This window comes from Stigmatopora nigra, chromosome 13, assembly GCF_051989575.1.
Source record: "Stigmatopora nigra isolate UIUO_SnigA chromosome 13, RoL_Snig_1.1, whole genome shotgun sequence".
NCBI lineage: Eukaryota > Metazoa > Chordata > Actinopteri > Syngnathiformes > Syngnathidae > Stigmatopora > Stigmatopora nigra.
This window is the reverse complement of record NC_135520.1, coordinates 6964105-6980819: the sequence shown is the minus strand read 5'-3', so window position 1 is coordinate 6980819 and position 16715 is coordinate 6964105. Positions and strand designations below refer to the sequence as shown.

At 40.2% G+C, this 16715-nt stretch overlaps 1 protein-coding gene across 3 annotated transcripts; it reads right to left on the bottom strand.

Moving 5' to 3' along the window:
* Positions 1 to 284: 284 nt before the first annotated feature.
* gna11b (guanine nucleotide binding protein (G protein), alpha 11b (Gq class)) lies at positions 285 to 16600 on the bottom strand. 3 transcript variants are annotated; one of them, XM_077732101.1, is made up of 8 exons: positions 15668 to 16600; positions 9762 to 9946; positions 9373 to 9527; positions 8574 to 8702; positions 7324 to 7452; positions 5422 to 5551; positions 5180 to 5333; positions 285 to 4892 (listed from the first exon to the last, which is right to left on the bottom strand). In XM_077732101.1, the coding sequence occupies exons 1-8, from the start codon at positions 15801 to 15803 to the stop codon at positions 4702 to 4704; spliced, it is 1209 nt and encodes a 402-aa protein (XP_077588227.1). In that variant the 5' UTR covers positions 15804 to 16600; the 3' UTR covers positions 285 to 4701. The 3 variants fall into 3 exon arrangements, with proteins under 3 accessions (XP_077588227.1, XP_077588230.1, XP_077588229.1); XM_077732104.1 differs by lacking the exon at positions 7324 to 7452; XM_077732103.1 differs by lacking the exon at positions 8574 to 8702.
* Between the last annotated feature and the right edge of the window lie 115 nt (positions 16601 to 16715).

Here is a 16715-nt window from a genome sequence, read left to right as displayed (position 1 = left end):
GTTAAAACGTGATAACTTATTTTAATTAAAGAAAGTGAATCGTTTTAATGAGCTTTTAATTACAATGCTTCTCTATAAATATCACTATTTAAAATAAGATATGATTTAAAATGATATAATATATATGTATAATATTGAAGTTTTTTTATTAAATGTTTTTGAGACATACTTAAGTTACTTACTACCTTAACGTACATCTACCAAATCCAAATCCTAGTGCGTACATATAAAGCATTTGCAACAATGTTGTTTTAAATAATAAAGAAAAGAAGCATCCTCACATGTGATCAGCAAGTATAGGAACAAATTTATTTAAACGTTTAAAACAGATAACCTTGTCGTTAAGTTTCTCTCTTTAGAAGGCGGCGATAATGATCATATGTCACGTTCGAATAAGGATCAGGCAACAGTGGTTGAGAAAAACGACAACAAAACAAACCCATGAAAAGACATAAAAAAATATGGCAGTTATGTAAATTGATAACCGGCTAACTGGAGCTAACGGGCTCAAGTCAATACATCCAAAGCCCCTCGCTTGCAAAAGAAACAGCACATGCAATTCTTATAAATACTTTCTTCTGTAAAATAAAAACAAACAGCAGATTATCCATTTATATTTTCTTATAGAATATAACCTTTACCCACTTATAATCATCTATCCTTTTTTTAGTCTCTGGTGTCATCATTTAAAAAGCGAGTAGTGGAGGGCATTCGGGTCGGGGGTACGTATTTGAGTGGCGGTGGTGTGTTGGCACTTAAAGCGAGCCTGGCACGCTTCGATCATGAATAGAATATTTTAAAAAATAAATAAATTTAAAAGAAAAAAAGTGCCTTAGATAAGAAGGCGAGGAGGGGGAAAGTGGTCCAAAAAAAAAAAAAATCAAAGGAAAATTAGCGTTCTGGTCATTTGTGAACTTAAAAGAAGAAACAAGAGCATCAAGGCAACAAATCAAAGAAATGTTCTAGTCAGAAAAATGAACAGAGTGAAATTTTCAAGTGTCACGCCAACACTGTCCATCTTTCCGACTCATCCAAAACAGAGTGGCCAAACACAAAAGGAGCGAAAACAACAAAACAATTGTCATATTTTGCAGGTTTGGGTCATAAATTTAAAACAGAAGAGGGGGGGGCGCTTTGTTTTTTAGTTTTTGTCTTAATCATTTAAAGTATTGGATTGGACTTCTAATGCCGCCAATGGCAGTCAATGAGTTCAACTGAAGTCATTTTTCAATTGGTTTACAACCCGTGCAGCATCCTTTGGTTCCATGTGATTGAAATAAACGTTTTCTATCATTATTCTTCTCTATATAACCATTACAAATTGCATCATAAAGTGACAACAGACCAGTAAATTCTATGGTTACGACGATTCATTCAAGTCCTTCGGTGGGGAAAAAGCAAACAAAAAAGTAGCTGAAAGAAGTGGCTCAACAATAGCAAGCTTCAAAATAATAATAATAATAATAAACAAAAATCATCAGGAGAACTCTTATTAACACACAAAAAGAAGCAATGACTGAACTATTCGGATCACAAAAAAAAAATACTTTACAGTCGCGTATTTAGTGTCATAGCCTACAGAGCTTCTTGGCAATTAGCTTACATGCAAATACTTTATGTGGCTGTTGTGTTTTTTAAAAGGACGGCATGAGGTTGGAGTTACCTCACAAGCCCAAAAGTTTCTCATTCCAATGGGACGGGGTTGTAATAAACACTTTTTTTTAAAGGATTGCATGAACATTACGTCTGGAGTCATGCTAATCAATCCATATAAGCCCACCCCCCTAAACCCACTGTGATAGCCCTTAATGAGGATGAGCGATTAATAAATCACCTGAAGAAGACTGAAAAAGTTAGTTACTTCACTGGCACTCGTAAAAAGCAAGCCTGGAACAACAGGGGGGAAAAATACAGAGTCAAAAACCCATTACACTAATGTTTGTTATGTACATTTTCTAGGTAAGTAAGCATTACAGCGCTGTTTTTATATGTAAATATAACCTAGAAAGGAAAGACTTGTTGTTTTCTTGTCAAAAATGAAAACAAAGGTGAGGGCTTTTTAAAGGGAAAGACAACTATTGGGGGGCATCCAAGTGAAAAGAATGTTTACTGAATGGTGAAAATAGGAATTTACAATGCATTTTTTTGGACGACTAACAGTGAATAAAGTTGTAAATAAAAGCCACTTTTTCTATGAAATGGGAGCAAATATTTTTAAAAGTATCCCAAATTGTTCGGCCTTACTTGGAATGTGATTAAAACCCATCATCCCGTGTTTTAATCTTCCAAAGTTTATGTGTGCGGTTTAAACAAGACAACAATAAACTTAAATCTTAGTTTTTTCCATTAATAGTGTTCTAGGAAATTCACACTGTCGTAATTAAATACTTTGAGTGACCGTTTTGTTACATAAATGTAATTGGTGTTGTCTTTCTCTTTAAGAAAAATAAGTGTATTTTGACAAATGAAAAATAGTCTTTTCTTCAAATAGAAAAGAAACATAAGTACTTACGATACCAGACATTCCTTGTTTTTTTTCTTCTCCTTGGTTGTTTTTTTTTTGTTTGTTTTTTTGTTTTTTGTTTTTACAGCAGTTCAGACTCAAGTAGGGCTCAGCCGTGAGGAAATACAAAGAGCGCCTTTTTAAACACTGAGAAAATAAAGAAGTCAAAATTATCAACACCTTCAAACCTGGTCCATAAATTAGATAAATAAAAAAATTCTCAAAATCGTCACCATATTATATAAATTGCTAATTGACCACTTGGTTTTGTGGTGTTTGCTTTTAAAATGAACAAAATCCATTATCACAGTATCAATACTATTCATAGAGGGAAATAAACTATACTAACCAAAGAGGCTAACTTTTTTTTTTGTCATCGCTGTTGTTTTTATGCCAAAACTGGTGTACCACAGAGCATTATTGTACACTGCTGTTGTGTATATGTATTTACAAACAAATATACACAAACAATACTTATTTGCAGACGTCAAAGAAGGTTTGCCACTTTGCCTCTTTTCCCCAAATCGTTCAAAAATGGCAAACCTTCGTTCTTTTTGTCTCAAAACAAAGTGGATTTACAGTAAAAAAAAAAAAAAGTAAACAGAAGCACATCCTGATATAGAATATTGAGTAAGTGACAGCATTAGGAAGCGTCTGATTGGGCAGTGTGGCGTGATGGGGCGGTTGGGGAAATTTGAGTGACACTCCAAGTGGGTGAGATAGGGGAAAAAAAAAATACAAAAAAAAAAAAAAAAGGACGGTCACATGATTGTCCCTCTGAATCCTGGGAGGAAGAAAGCGGATCATTCAACTTCAAAATATATTAAAATCAAATAGAAATGCATTAAAGTGTCTATCTTGTATTGTCTTTCTTCTCAATTACTTTTCTTCTGAAATTGCTGAATGATTATAATTATCAAATACAATAAAAAAATAATAATCTGAACTCAAACTATAATTTGGATGCATTTCTTGGCCCTCTTTTCAAGAGTTTTTGATACCTCTGCTGTAGAGTTATGCCAAATAATCATTAACTTGCATAAATAGTCGAATAGCAGTGGATTATTCTTATTATTCTTATTAATTTCCAATTCACAACAGCACACTTCCTAAATCACTGCCATTGTGGACAACTAATTCATTTGGACGGACAGTGATCGCTGCCAACCCTCCCAGTCAAATCAAATTGTGCCTTTAAAGAGAATCATTGCGAACATATATGATGCACACAGTGAAATTTAAGGATTGCATTCTCCAATGATGCTTTGAATTTGAGTTTGGCTGAATTACAATAAATTGGACACCTTTGGTTATAGATAATAGTTAAAAAGGGGAAGCATTTGTGTTCCAGTTAGATTTTCTTTTTGGTTGGTTAACTAATGGGCTCCGATTGACTGCAAACTCAATCAACCTGGAAAGCCAGGTATTGGAATGATAGACTTTTAATCCGTCTGTCATTGTCAGTGCTTGCCAGCGAGTTAATTTATAAAATAATAATAAAGCGGCTAGAACAATACGGAAAGCTGTTGAAGTGTTTGAGTGTTGCCAGTGGTGATGTCGTCCCAAACTTACTGTTGAGTTTAAAAACAGTTCTTTTTGTCATTAGCAGCCAATGAGTGAGAAGAAAAATTGTCTTGCTTATTAAAAAAAAATGGAATAAATTCATAATTTTGGGGGAAAATGAACTCTGAAAAGCTGTTATGTGATAAAAACCACGCTCAGATTTGAATTCCTCACTCAAAAACTGGTTCAAAACCGACTTGACAAAATGTGTGTTCCCCAGTTTAATTATATATTAACTGACATTCACGCCATGAATGACTACGTTTAGCGCCATTGAATAAAATAGGTTTTCTATATATTCTTTTTTGCTCAATTGCACTTCTAGCACACTGGTGGGTACATTCATTAACGTGAAGGAGATAAAAATCCCATTGGACCTCCCTTCTGGTCTCCCTCTCAATGTGCCAGACCCATTGAGGCAGCTTTTTGGGGTGTTTGTTTGGGGTTCTTTTTTTGTGTTTTTTTTTATTTTTACAAGGGCATTTTGAATTTGCTGGACCAAAAAAAAAGGAGCGTGCATCTGTGTGTGTGTTGCGTTAAAAGTTGAGCGCACTCGAAAAAGGAGGTTGTGCAAAAAGGATTAGAGAGAGAGAGAAAGAGGGCAGGTGGAGAGAAAGAGAGATACTTTGGGTAGCTCAAACCAGGTTGTATTCCTTGAGGTTGAGCTGTAGGATGGTGTCCTTGACGGCAGCGAACACAAAGCGGATATTCTCAGTGTCCGTGGCGCATGTGAAGTGGGAGTAGATGATCTTGTCACTGTCGGGGTTTAAGTCCACAAACATCTTGAGGATGAATTCCCGCGCTGCCTGCGGATCCCTCTGGGGACCTGGAGTGAGCGGGACACACGCCAATGCTTTGATGGGGTCGCCATAGGCAAGGACGGCTTTAAAAGGGATATTTGGGACGTGACCTTTGAATTGCTTATATACAGTAAAAACCTCAGTTTCAAATCAAAATCGTGGAACATTTGCTTGCAATGTCAAAAAAGGGCCATACTATACTGGAGTACAAGCTAAATTACAGAAATGTGTCACATTGTATATGTAGAAATTTGCCAGTACTGAGTATTAAGTACCTCAAGAAACTGTTGTGATGCTCAAGTATTCATCTTACCATCAAACTCTGGGAAATAGTCCACCAAGTGTGAGTAGGAGATCTTCTCCTCTAGCAGGTCCTTCTTGTTGAGAAAGAGGATGACTGAGGAGTTTTGAAACCACGGGTAGGTAATGATAGTCCTGAACAAAGCTTTACTTTCCTCCATGCGGTTCTGACAGGCAAAGAAATAGTATGCATTCATCATCTAGCACAATGTTGTGAAAAATCCATATATACAACAGTTTTAAAAGGCTATAAACCTCATTGTCGGACTCCACCAGGACTTGGTCGTACTCGCTCAGGGCCACTAGGAACATGATGGAAGTGACATTCTCAAAGCAGTGGATCCACTTCCTCCTCTCTGATCGCTGACCGCCCACGTCCACCATCCTACAGGGTGGGCGTGATGGCGTACAAATGAGAATTCACACATGTATGTGACGCATATGCTCACTAGGGGTGTGACGGTACGTCTATTCACATTCCGGTCTTTACCTTACAGATCATTGAGGGCCACTTAAATCTTATAAAAAAGCATGGGAAAGATTTTATTTCCCTTACAAAAAAAAGCAAATGTGCTCTAAAAAATGAAGGAATGACAAGAAACGTGATTTTTGACATACCGTTGCACCCTCAGTGTTTAGTGATCAGTGACTGTGGTATGTTAGAACAGGCTCGGCTAGTGTTTTATTGGCTTTGACAGGTTTTGAATGCATGAGGAGCGCACATTGCAATTCAAGTCTAGTATGTCCAATTTTGATGTGTTTACCTTTAACAAAGCCAAATACCGTGCAATGTACATGATGCATTCAACCCCTTTAAAAGCAGATGAAGCAGAGAGCTTGAAGGGTGTCAAGTGTCATTGGGATTCATGCATGCACGCCACCACCAAAGCATTTCACTTTGAAGAAATAAAAGACGACGGTGAAAATATGAAATGAACGCCGCCCAATTTGGGAAAGTCAAGATTTTCCTTGAACGGCGTTCATCCGTTAGCCATTTCTTGCAAAGTGAAAAGCCAAACGTGATGGGAGAAAGTGAAGAATGTTGACAGGGAAGGTGAGCGTGAATGCATTATTTTTCCATCTGAATGACTAAAATGGACATGCGGAGGGAGGGAGATCCCTTTTGGAGACGGAAAATCCAGTCGAGGGCAGAAACCTACACACGGGGCACCTCTGATGATGAAGCCCCTTTTGCAGTAAGACCTCTCCAATGTCACCTAATAAGAATTATGTAAATGCACCAAAATTGTACAGACTAAATGGCAGGTTTTCTCATTTTGAGCTAAGAGGTCTATGATAGTGTAAAATAATTAATAAAATGGGGTGAGCTGGTACTACTTTTAAGGTGCATAGAAGCTAGGAATTGTGTAGGAGTTAACGTCCAATTACTTTCAACTGTAGATTTCCTCCAAGGAAGTTTTTTTTTTTCAAATTTCAAATCACTTGAACGGTGGGCTTACTTTCCATTTCTGGTCTCCAGCGGAGCCATTCACGAGCAGCTCCGTGATTTGAGACACTGATTAATAGATGTGCAAATCCTCGAGAGGTTTGGGCTTTCTAGAGCTGTTCTCGTTGATGAGGTCACATGCCAATCTTTGGGGAATTTTGGGTCCCAGTTTCATTAAGTCTTCATTTGAGAAGTCATTCACTTGAATCCTTTACACCTATTACGCGCCCTTGTCAAGTGCTGACACAAATGACGCCAATCAGCCGACTAATTATGCCAACAGATGCACAGGTGTGAACGGCGAGACCGAGCCGAGTCGTCCGTATCTGTACTCGGTCGGGTTTGACGACGCAAAGCCGTCCTTTGGTGTTGGCCCAGTCCGCCGCGGTCCACAGAGACCTGGGGCCATTATGGGCCCGTTAGGACCCATTGCCCAAAAATAGCCCATCCCTCCAAACGTGGAGAGGACGACCTGGTTTCGTACACCAGCCATAAAGGAAAAGAGGCGATGAGGTGACCCATTTACCACAATCAGTTACCAGAATGTGGGACTTTGCGTTCGCTTTTGATTGTACGGGAGGAAATTGCCGAGGGGAAACGGTAGAGGTCGGCGGGGTCAATAAGACGCGGTTTATCGGGGGAATGAGTTAATGGTGTCGGTTGAAACAACAGGGGAGGAACGGGGGGAGCCTGCCGAGGCATCTTTCTACCTGAAAATGATGCTCTGCAAGTCGAAGGGGTACTCTATGATGCCCGTGGTGGGAATGCGTACCCTGAGCACATCCTGCTGAGTGGGAAGATAGCTGGGATCTGCAATGCGATCCAGATCGGAAAGATAGCTACAAGGCAAGCCCGGGCAGAAAAAAAGACAAAGACAGACAGACAGACACAAACACACACACACAAAAGACAAGACAGGAAAAGTTACATAAAGCGTGATGGGCAATTAGAGCAACTCCCTGCCAAGTGTGGAAGAGTGGCTAGATTCCATCAAGGAAGCTTCACGGAAAACAGCCCCAAAAAATAAATCAAATAAACGGACGGTTAGTGTCAGTCCTCCACCAACGCTGCTTCCTTGAGACGTTTCAAAGACATGAAATCGGATAGCCTTGTACTTGAGTATCCAAGTATAAAGCAGGGTACACACATACCGATACTTGCGCCAACTTTGAGCATTTTCTGGCCAATGTGGCTTAAGTCCACAAATCATTGGCGGTCGTTTGGTCGCTGCCAGTAAAAATGGATTGAAGACAGCCAAAGAGTTAATTAATCTAATAACATTAAAGCAGTTACAAAAGATGGAATGTTCCATATTTGGAGTGTTCAAAGTTTTAAAGTGCCAACGCTACAGTGTAAAAACACTTCATCGATAAAGCCAGTCCGCTTCTACTGCCGCCATTAATGGCTGTTAATGAATTAGGAAGATTAAAATCACTCTAAAAGTCAGTTATATAGATATATATTTTTTTTAAATCAGTATGTGTGTACCCCACTTGAGTTGGCCATCTGCAGCTCTTTGAATTTCTGAAGTCTGTTGCCCAAAGTGATGGTGTGCTACCAATGACAAAAGCAAGAGGAAAGTGCAGCACTTGGAAGCTGCTAAAGAAGGTTTGGACAACTGTCAGGTCAAGGATGACTGGAATGGCATTTGAAAGTGCTTCCTAAAGTATCATTGATGTTGACAGTTGCAAGCCATCTTCATCAGGTATGAGTTGGTTGCCCATCTCAAGCATGAACGTAGCCTTTGCTTCCAGTCCTGTGAGCCAGAATCTTAGCACAACTAAACATAAACCACTGATGTTTGGCTTGGCTTAACAACTGTTGGCCTCTTTGGCTGCTTTTCTGGATATTTTCTACTTTTTCCCTCCCCAAATTATGGCCACAACAGAATGTTGAGCTTCCGTCCATTAGTGGATTTGTGCGGGTGACGCTGCAATCCTGGTATGGCGCCAGGGAGTACCTGAAGATGACATTCTCCAGATCAAAGGGGTACTCTATAATGCCCGTGGTGGGAACACGGACCCTGAGCACATCCTGCTGGGTGGGGACGTAGCCGCCGGCGGTCACTCGATCTAAATCGCTAAGGTAACTGGAGATATACATGTGGATAGTAGCAAACATGTATTGCATGACATAATCTTCTCATTTTTGTTACCAGTGATTCCCAACCATGGCACTGTGCCCCATTTGTTTGGGGAATGACCGGTTTGTTATCAATAATGATACCGTTTCACTTGATTGGTCTGAAAATTATGACCATGTTTTTTTTTTTTGGACTGAGTCAACTGAGAGGATTTACTTATTATTTCTAGTAATGTTCATTGAGGGACGGCTTACTGTGACATTTAATTTACGTAAAATATGTCCCCTTGGCTTCAGTATGGTTGGGAAGCACTGTAATCAAGTGGTTTTTGACATCTGTAATAAATTCTGCATACGGCTAGAGGGCAGTAGAAAGCACATCACTTATCCCAAAAATTCTCATGTAAAAGAACTAAATCAAGAGGATTAAAAAAAAAACATTTAAAAAGGGCAGCCGTATTTCTTCAAATAAAGTAGGCTACAATATTTTCTAGTTCTTTTTGCTCAAAAACAAAAAAAAATCTAAAAACTACTGCTATATGCTTATTTTGCTGTTAAAATAAGAAAAAACATTTGTATTAATGATATTTTTCCTAATGTTTGGGAAAATAAGTTATGCACAAAATGGCAAATGCAAACACGCCCCTGAGCTAATATAATAGAAAAGAAAATCGTACTATTTAGTGGAATCGGAGAGCTGGTACTCTCGGCGACGATCGTAGGCCTCTTGGATCCCCGGGTCGGACCACAAGCATTTAATGGCCGCGATGTAAGGCTGGTCAAAGCCGTTGATCTTCTCAATGTCCACTTCCTTCACTAGCATGGCATTAGACTAAACAGAGTGGGAAGATAACGAGGAGAGAGATTAGTTGCAACCAGCTTAGGCTTTTCATAATGACAACACAGTCTAACTGGATTAGTTTGAGTCAAGATGTAAAGACTGTTGATGTGAATCCCCAAATTTCATGATGACAATGGCCAATCAAAGGCAACCCTTTGAAAAGCGGTGTTTTTTTAATAATAGACTCTAAGAATAAATCAATTGTGTTTCTTCCACACGTCCTACCCGATTCTGTTCATATTTGTAGGGAATCTTTAGGTTCTCAGTAGCCCGGATCATGGCCTGCATGGAAGTGAAGATGTTTTGATAAACCAGTCGGATGAAGCCTCTCTTGTCCTCGTCGGAGTAACCGGCGCCGTGGATGATCCTCATCTGCTTGATGAAAGTACTCTTGCCACTTTCTCCCGTGCCTAAAATGGATGCACACAAGGCAGTACGTGTTCATTGTTTGAGCTCTGTGTAATCAAAGGAAAAGACAAGACAATCTTCAACACTGGGGCCATATGCTCAGATTTGAATATTGGATTTGAAATATTTAAACAATTGGCAACAAGCAGGCCATGAATCCAAGGAAGCAAATGCCATTTTACATCTGAATCCATTTTATGTCTTCTTTGTGACATTTTTGTGTAGTGGACAAGTCTGCCATAGTATATTCACATAGTTCTTCACTTCAGAACTTTCCCAGATATAACAATGAACCCTATTTAAACAAAGCATTGATCAAATGTTCCAACTCAAAATGTAAAAATGAGCGAGCCATCTGTAGCACATTCCAACTCATTACCCGATAAAATAGCTCTACCGAGATAACAAATTAATTGACAGACAGAAATGCTTGCTCATAATTGACGTATGAGCTTTCAAGGCTATTTGAAAAGGAAGCACACTAGAAAAAAATTCTTAGGAAAAAGGAAGTACTGACTCAAAGATGATAATTAATTTGGCCCACATTCAAGCTTCGACGCTTGACGGCCTGAGCTAACAGATGACAGTGGTGGTCTTTGCATTCCTTTAGAGACCCTTACAGTTATCTCGACTGCTCCCCGGATTACCGTTTGAATCGTACGGGCATCCATCGCATGCACAATATCTGCAAAAGACACTTATCTCAGCAGCACCTACATTCAAGGTTTTTGAAGAACGGCCATATTTCTGTCACCATGGAAACCCCGCTTACGGTCTCTCTTTTTTTTCATTCCTGTTATTCTTTTCTTCTTCTACCCACCCCTTCTTTTTATATTCTGGGCTTGAGAATAAACAAAACGTATAATGGCAAGGAATCCTGGAGCTCCTGGGCTACATTTTTGAAGGGGTAGACTTTTAGGGTGTATAGAGGGGAGGCGAGCTGGTCTGTCCCGGGTGCTTGGTTACAAGAGCCGATGCGGGGCGATAGGCCTTAATTGGCGATACAATAAGACTCCTTGTCTCGTATTCTGAGGGGATTTCCAATTTTGGCGAAGAAACAGAGGAGGGATCAAAGTCTGATCCAGTTACAGACCAAAGTACTAAAAACTAAACACAGAGCAAAGACAGCCCATATTGACCCAAGTTAAACCGTGGCATTTATCTTTGGGAAAAACTCATTGCAGATATTCTACCATGCATGTCCTCATGGTCAAAAGCCAATACACATCTTGCCCACGCAGAATGTGCGTCTAGCCTAAGCACAATCGATTTCAAGTGTTTTGACACAAAAATGTGAGCGGATTGAAGGTGCTTTTAAATGCCATGGTTTTGACGTTACAAATGGCAGCCAATGACAGCGGTGGAAACGGTGCCAAGGGTTGAAGAACTCGGCAGCTGGTAGTAGTGAGCAAAGCATTAATACGCTGCCCCGAAGAAAGCGGGTGAGGCTACGTCCCCCACGTCCTGCCGCGGGACAGCGCAGCAACAGTATGTGGGACACTCGCCGTGTAGCCTCAATCATCCTGACTCTCCAGAGACCCTCACATGCCCCCGTTTATGAATTTGTGCACACAGGTGAAAAATCCAGACAACTTTAGCAGCGATTAAACAATATAACTGACATGTACACAGTAACAAAGCATGATATTGAAAAAATAAACATGAAAAAAAAACTGAATATCTTTAAAAAATAATATTGATCCATTTTACGTTCCCATTGATTTGATTGGTGCTTGACCAATGGATGTATCAATCCAGATCAAAGTATCCATAATTTTATGTTTTAGATTTTTTTTTCTTAAATCCTGCTAATTTCTTAACACTCCTAATACATAGTGATATGTCGACTCCTAAAAATTCTCTCTACCAAAGCAGATTTTCTACACCTTTGCACTACACACACACAAGAGTAGAGCTGGACAATCCTTATTGCCATATATGATCAAGAAAAAGATGACTTGGCACTGAAGACTGAAGGGTCAGCAATGAACATCTTGAGGCTAACCCCCGATTCTTTACCCACTGGCCCTTCCTTAAGAAAAAAGACTAAAGACAGCCTAATCAATACCATCAAGGTAGTACTAATGGGAGCTTGTCGTGAAACTTCTTGTGGAAAGACTTGTGTAGTGCCTTGGAGCATTTCAAATAGCTGAGCCTTAAACTATTTTTTTTTGTTGTTTTGACCAAGTACAGGCAAACCAGTGGTGTGTGAAGCAGGAAGCTGCCTGTATGACCTGATATGGTGGCTGTCGACAGTGAGATTGTGGGCACAACGCAGCACCAACTCTAGAAGAGTGCATTTTAGTTATTCACAAAAAAAAAAAGGTTTCTATCGCCGTTGAGAGAGGCCAATGTTAAAATTCTATTGATTCAAGCAGGAATATAGTATTTTTTATTGATCCCATTAGCATTGATTTGGAATAAACTGAAATTTTCAGCATTAAACAAAGCTATGTTCAAACCGCTGGTCTTGATGGACAAATATTTTTTTTGTCTGGCCATTTTCTTTAAAATGAAACCAATTGAACTGGTAATGTATTGAGAATATATTTTAATAAACCACTCATTCAAGCTGGAAGCAGAGGAAAAGTCTGGGATTGCCTGCTAAAGCTGCTGCCGCGTGGCCCCGACCTCAGATAAGCGGGAGAAAATGGATGCATAATTGACTTATTGCATATGTCGACAGGCTGACGCCTCGCAGTTCTGGGATTAAGGATTCGGTCCCGTGCTCCAGCCATCCGGCACGGCGCTTGCATATTCTGCCCAAGCCTGCAAGGATATTCTATGGGTACTTTGGTTTTCGCTCAAATGCCAAAAATCTTCATTCTAGGCCGATTGACCAAAAGATCTGATTCGGGTCACTTTGAGCTGAATGTAGCATCTTTTTTCCCCTATATGTGACATTTGATTTATTGTTATTCTCTGTACGCCCTACACAAAATGAGAGGGAAGAGCTCCACCAGGGCCAAATGAATAATACCGGGTTGTTGGGGCAATCCAATAAGAATCAGTGACATCTCAAAGTCTGAGCGGCGGACGTGTTTAACCAAGCCTATTAAACCCTCCTGTGCTAATCCTACCTTTGCATGTCCTTATCCAGAGGTCCACAGAAAAGCCTCAACTCATACAGCTGGGACATTTTTTGGCTGGCCTGAGGTCAAATTGTAGATAAATATGGCATAATCATCCAAAAAAATACCTTAAAGGCACAACTCGGAGGGGAAACAATTTGGCCTTAAAAGTCGAAACCATCTTCTTGGCAAGACTGCAGCAAATCTCGCCAGACGTTGACTCAGCTGTTAACGCCACGTTGATTTTCTTTCACCTTTTTGTGTTAAAAAAAGAGGTGCTGTGTAATAAGCTCTAACCGGAAATGTGAAATTACTGTGATGTGGATGAGAGACAAAATGAGGACAAAAAAGACAAGAGGTTGAATAAAGAGGAAAATAACAAAAGTGAAGAGTAAAAAGAGACAAGGGAGACGAAAACAAAAAGAGGGTAGTTTTACTACACAGCATTAGCTTGACTCATTTTCTTACAAAAGTTGTGTAGCCTACTTGCCTAGAATGGAAGGTAATCACCGGGGGGAGGCGACACATTTGTAAAATAAGTAGAGGGAAAGTGAAATTGTGGCGAGACATCAGTCAGATTCTTACAGTCGCAGCACCTTAATGAAGAACAACAATTTGCACTTGTTAAGTGATCATCCAAGTGACACCAGCACCAGATTGTCCCAATCCTTAATTTTTGCATGAAAGATGGAATCCATGATGCTAATGAGGGGCCAAAAATAGTGATCCAATCACTCTTGCTCCTTTTACAATACTTTGACTGGAGCGGCTACAATAAATCAAGAACTCATTAACAAATTAATTGAAAACTATTTTTGAAATCATTGACCTGAAAATTTGTCAAATCGCTTTTATTTTCCAAACTCACACTACTAAATGTCATGAAACCAATATAAAAAAGGCCACCAAACATGAATAATTGTATTCATTTAAAATGGTTTTGGATTTTTAATTGCAAAGATTATTTTAGAAATTAAACAAAATCAGATTATTATAAAACAACAATGTATAATATGATTGTCCAAGCACATATTTTGTTAAGTTAAAATGTGCAGCCCATGAGCTAGTTGTCAGTTGACTAATTGCACAAATAATCGATAAGTCTTTTACTATCAAAATAAGCATATAGGTTCTCTTAAGATTGCATGAGGTACATTTACGATAAAAAGCACGTCTCGAGCTATGAATCAATGTCACAGCAACTTCCCCTGCCCACACAGGAGCCATAAAAATAGCTAAAGCACTGTGATAGACTGAAAAAGGGGGGAAATATGGGGGGATTTGGATAAAAAAATAGGGGGGGGGGGGGTATGTTAATATTAAAAAAGCCCATATGTAGTGTATGGGCTACCAGTATTGCTGTTTTTTTTAACACAAAGAATCACCAATCTCACTTACTTGTGAGTTAGTCTGACAAATACATACCACAAATTTAAAAGCTTGAAGGTTTTTCTTATGATTTTTAGGCAGACACGTCATCATAGCATCTGCAAAAAATACAAGCATAAAGTGTGGTGGTGTGCCAGGCTAAGATATAAGTATATATATATATATATATACACCTTCAATTACAAGAATAGAAAAAAAATTAAGTAAAATCAAGCATCACCATCTTTTCAAGAGTTAATACAGATTTTGTAATGTGAATGTCTAATTAATTTCCACCACTTGGAACAAAATGTAATGCCAATTCTGGGGCAAATTTTCACAGCAATCGTCATTTGTTAAATCTCAAATGACGTTTTGAGCCCTTAAATCTCCATCATTGCTTTTTGGGGCTGTTTGACTGCACATTTGTGTCGATTGTTGCTTCTTTTTTTTTTAACTAAGAAAAGAACAGTCTGATAATTTGACCTGAGCGTCGAAAATGAATGACTTCAGATACGTCTTCAATCTATAAACAAAAAGGCTCAGGTCACATTTGATAAAAAATTCAATTGTTCTATGAACACACACATCATTATGAATCATGCTTTTCTTTCTTTTTTAATTAATGATTGACAGAGAGGAACCTGTCATTCTAGCAGTGCATGTTATTGGAATGTTGACGCTGGAATACTTGGACAGAGCTCACCAACTCCACAAAGGAGTCGGGATTCAAACTCAAATCGCTCATCTGTGAACCACTTTTTTCAGATCATTGTACTGTCACATGTTTAACTCATTGCAACAAGAAATTTCAGCAGTGAACGCTCACCGCCAGTCTTTTCTGCGCTCATATATTAGACGTCTATCGCCGTCAATGGCAACCAGTGAGCTAAACATAGATAAACCCCTAAAACGAAGCTATACATAAGCCAAGTGTTCCATCCATGTTACATGTGTTTCCACACTGTTTTGGAAAGCAACTTTACCGCGAAATGGATCCGCTCAGTCAAAACACGCATTCCCCAGTAAATAACACCGACACATATCCACATTCCAGTTTATTTCAGGGCGTTTTCTTGCAGCTAACATGCACTTTGCAACCTCCGACATGCATTTTGTTGGAGAAGACAAATAACGCTGCTCTTCCCTGGCTCCTAGCTAGCACGTTAGTTAGCATTGGGAAGAAGAAGAAGGCCCCAAGGAGGTCAGTTTTCCATTCAAATACAAACGTTGCACATCACAAAAAAGACGACATACGACCATGATTTCACAAATGTCACTCACCAAGAAGAAGTAATTTCAACTCCCGCCTGGAATCTCGCTTGTCTCGGCGAAGTTGCTTGTCAATTTCGGCATTGATTCGCTTCGACTCCTTCGCCTCCTCGCTCAGGCAACAAGCCATCATGGACTCCAGAGTCATCCCCTCCGCTGTGTTTGGCCAGCCCCGCTTGGACCCAAAAAGCACTCGGCGATCGCAGTCTTTTTTTCTTTCGTTCCGGCCGCCACCACCCCTAGCTAAAGAAAAAAAAGCCCGAAAAACAAATTTAACTGCGGTCCTCGCCTGGATGTGTTGCGAGGGGGAGGGTCGCTTGGTGGCGGTCTTGTCCGCACCGGACCGGGGAAGGAGGAGGAAGGGGGAGGGGAGGAGTAACTCGGGGCCTCGGTGCCAAGTTCTCCCCGGTTCTTCCCCGAGAAGTCCGGAGAAGGCGCCTAGGGGGCTTGGGAAGGCTCCTCCGTGAGATGCACAACTCGATAAAATGTGAAAAAAGGGCGAGTCTTCGCTGATTTGGAATCGATTTTTATCTTCTGGGAGTCAGCGGCGGTGTCGCGTGCATCTAAAGCCGACAAATCGACACCGCTTTAGCCGAAGCTAGCCGGCTAACGATGCTCGGTGTTTAAGTGGGGAAAAAAATGAGAGAACGAACGGCACCGCGGTTTGTCGAATGTTATCCCTCACCCCTAGGCGACGCCTTCCTTTGCTCAGCTAAAAAAAAAAGGAGCGAGTGAGGCTGCAGTGATTGAAATCCGCAGGAATGACAGCCTTTACGATTTAGTGACAGCAGCGTCCATCATCCCCATTGCGTTCCATTTTGGTGCTTGAATGCAGCGTGCGGATTGCAGGTTGCCCCTTCTGTATTTCGGATAAGATAACACCCCCAAATTAGGGGTCTCCAGGAGTGTGTGCACCAACCTGATGCACAACAGGGAGAAGCTGGAGTGACAGGAGGAGGGTTGCTTGGAGACCTATCCAACCAACGAGGTGGGCGGGTTCAATAGGTACGCGCATGCGCACTGAGTGGAATAAGACAAAAAGCTGGTCTCAGGTAGTCCA

Excerpts from the sequence above, each read along its gene's own strand:
- gna11b (XM_077732101.1), bottom strand. The coding sequence starts at position 15,803 with ATGACTCTGGAGTCCATGATGGCTTGTTGCCTGAGCGAGGAGGCGAAG. Across the intron at positions 9,947-15,667 it reads GTTGAAATTACTTCTTCTTG|GCACGGGAGAAAGTGGCAAG; the intron begins GTGAGTGACATT and ends CATCCATTTTAG. Across the intron at positions 7,453-8,573 it reads CTGGAGAATGTCATCTTCAG|CTATCTTTCCGATCTGGATC; the intron begins GTACTCCCTGGC and ends CTTGCCTTGTAG.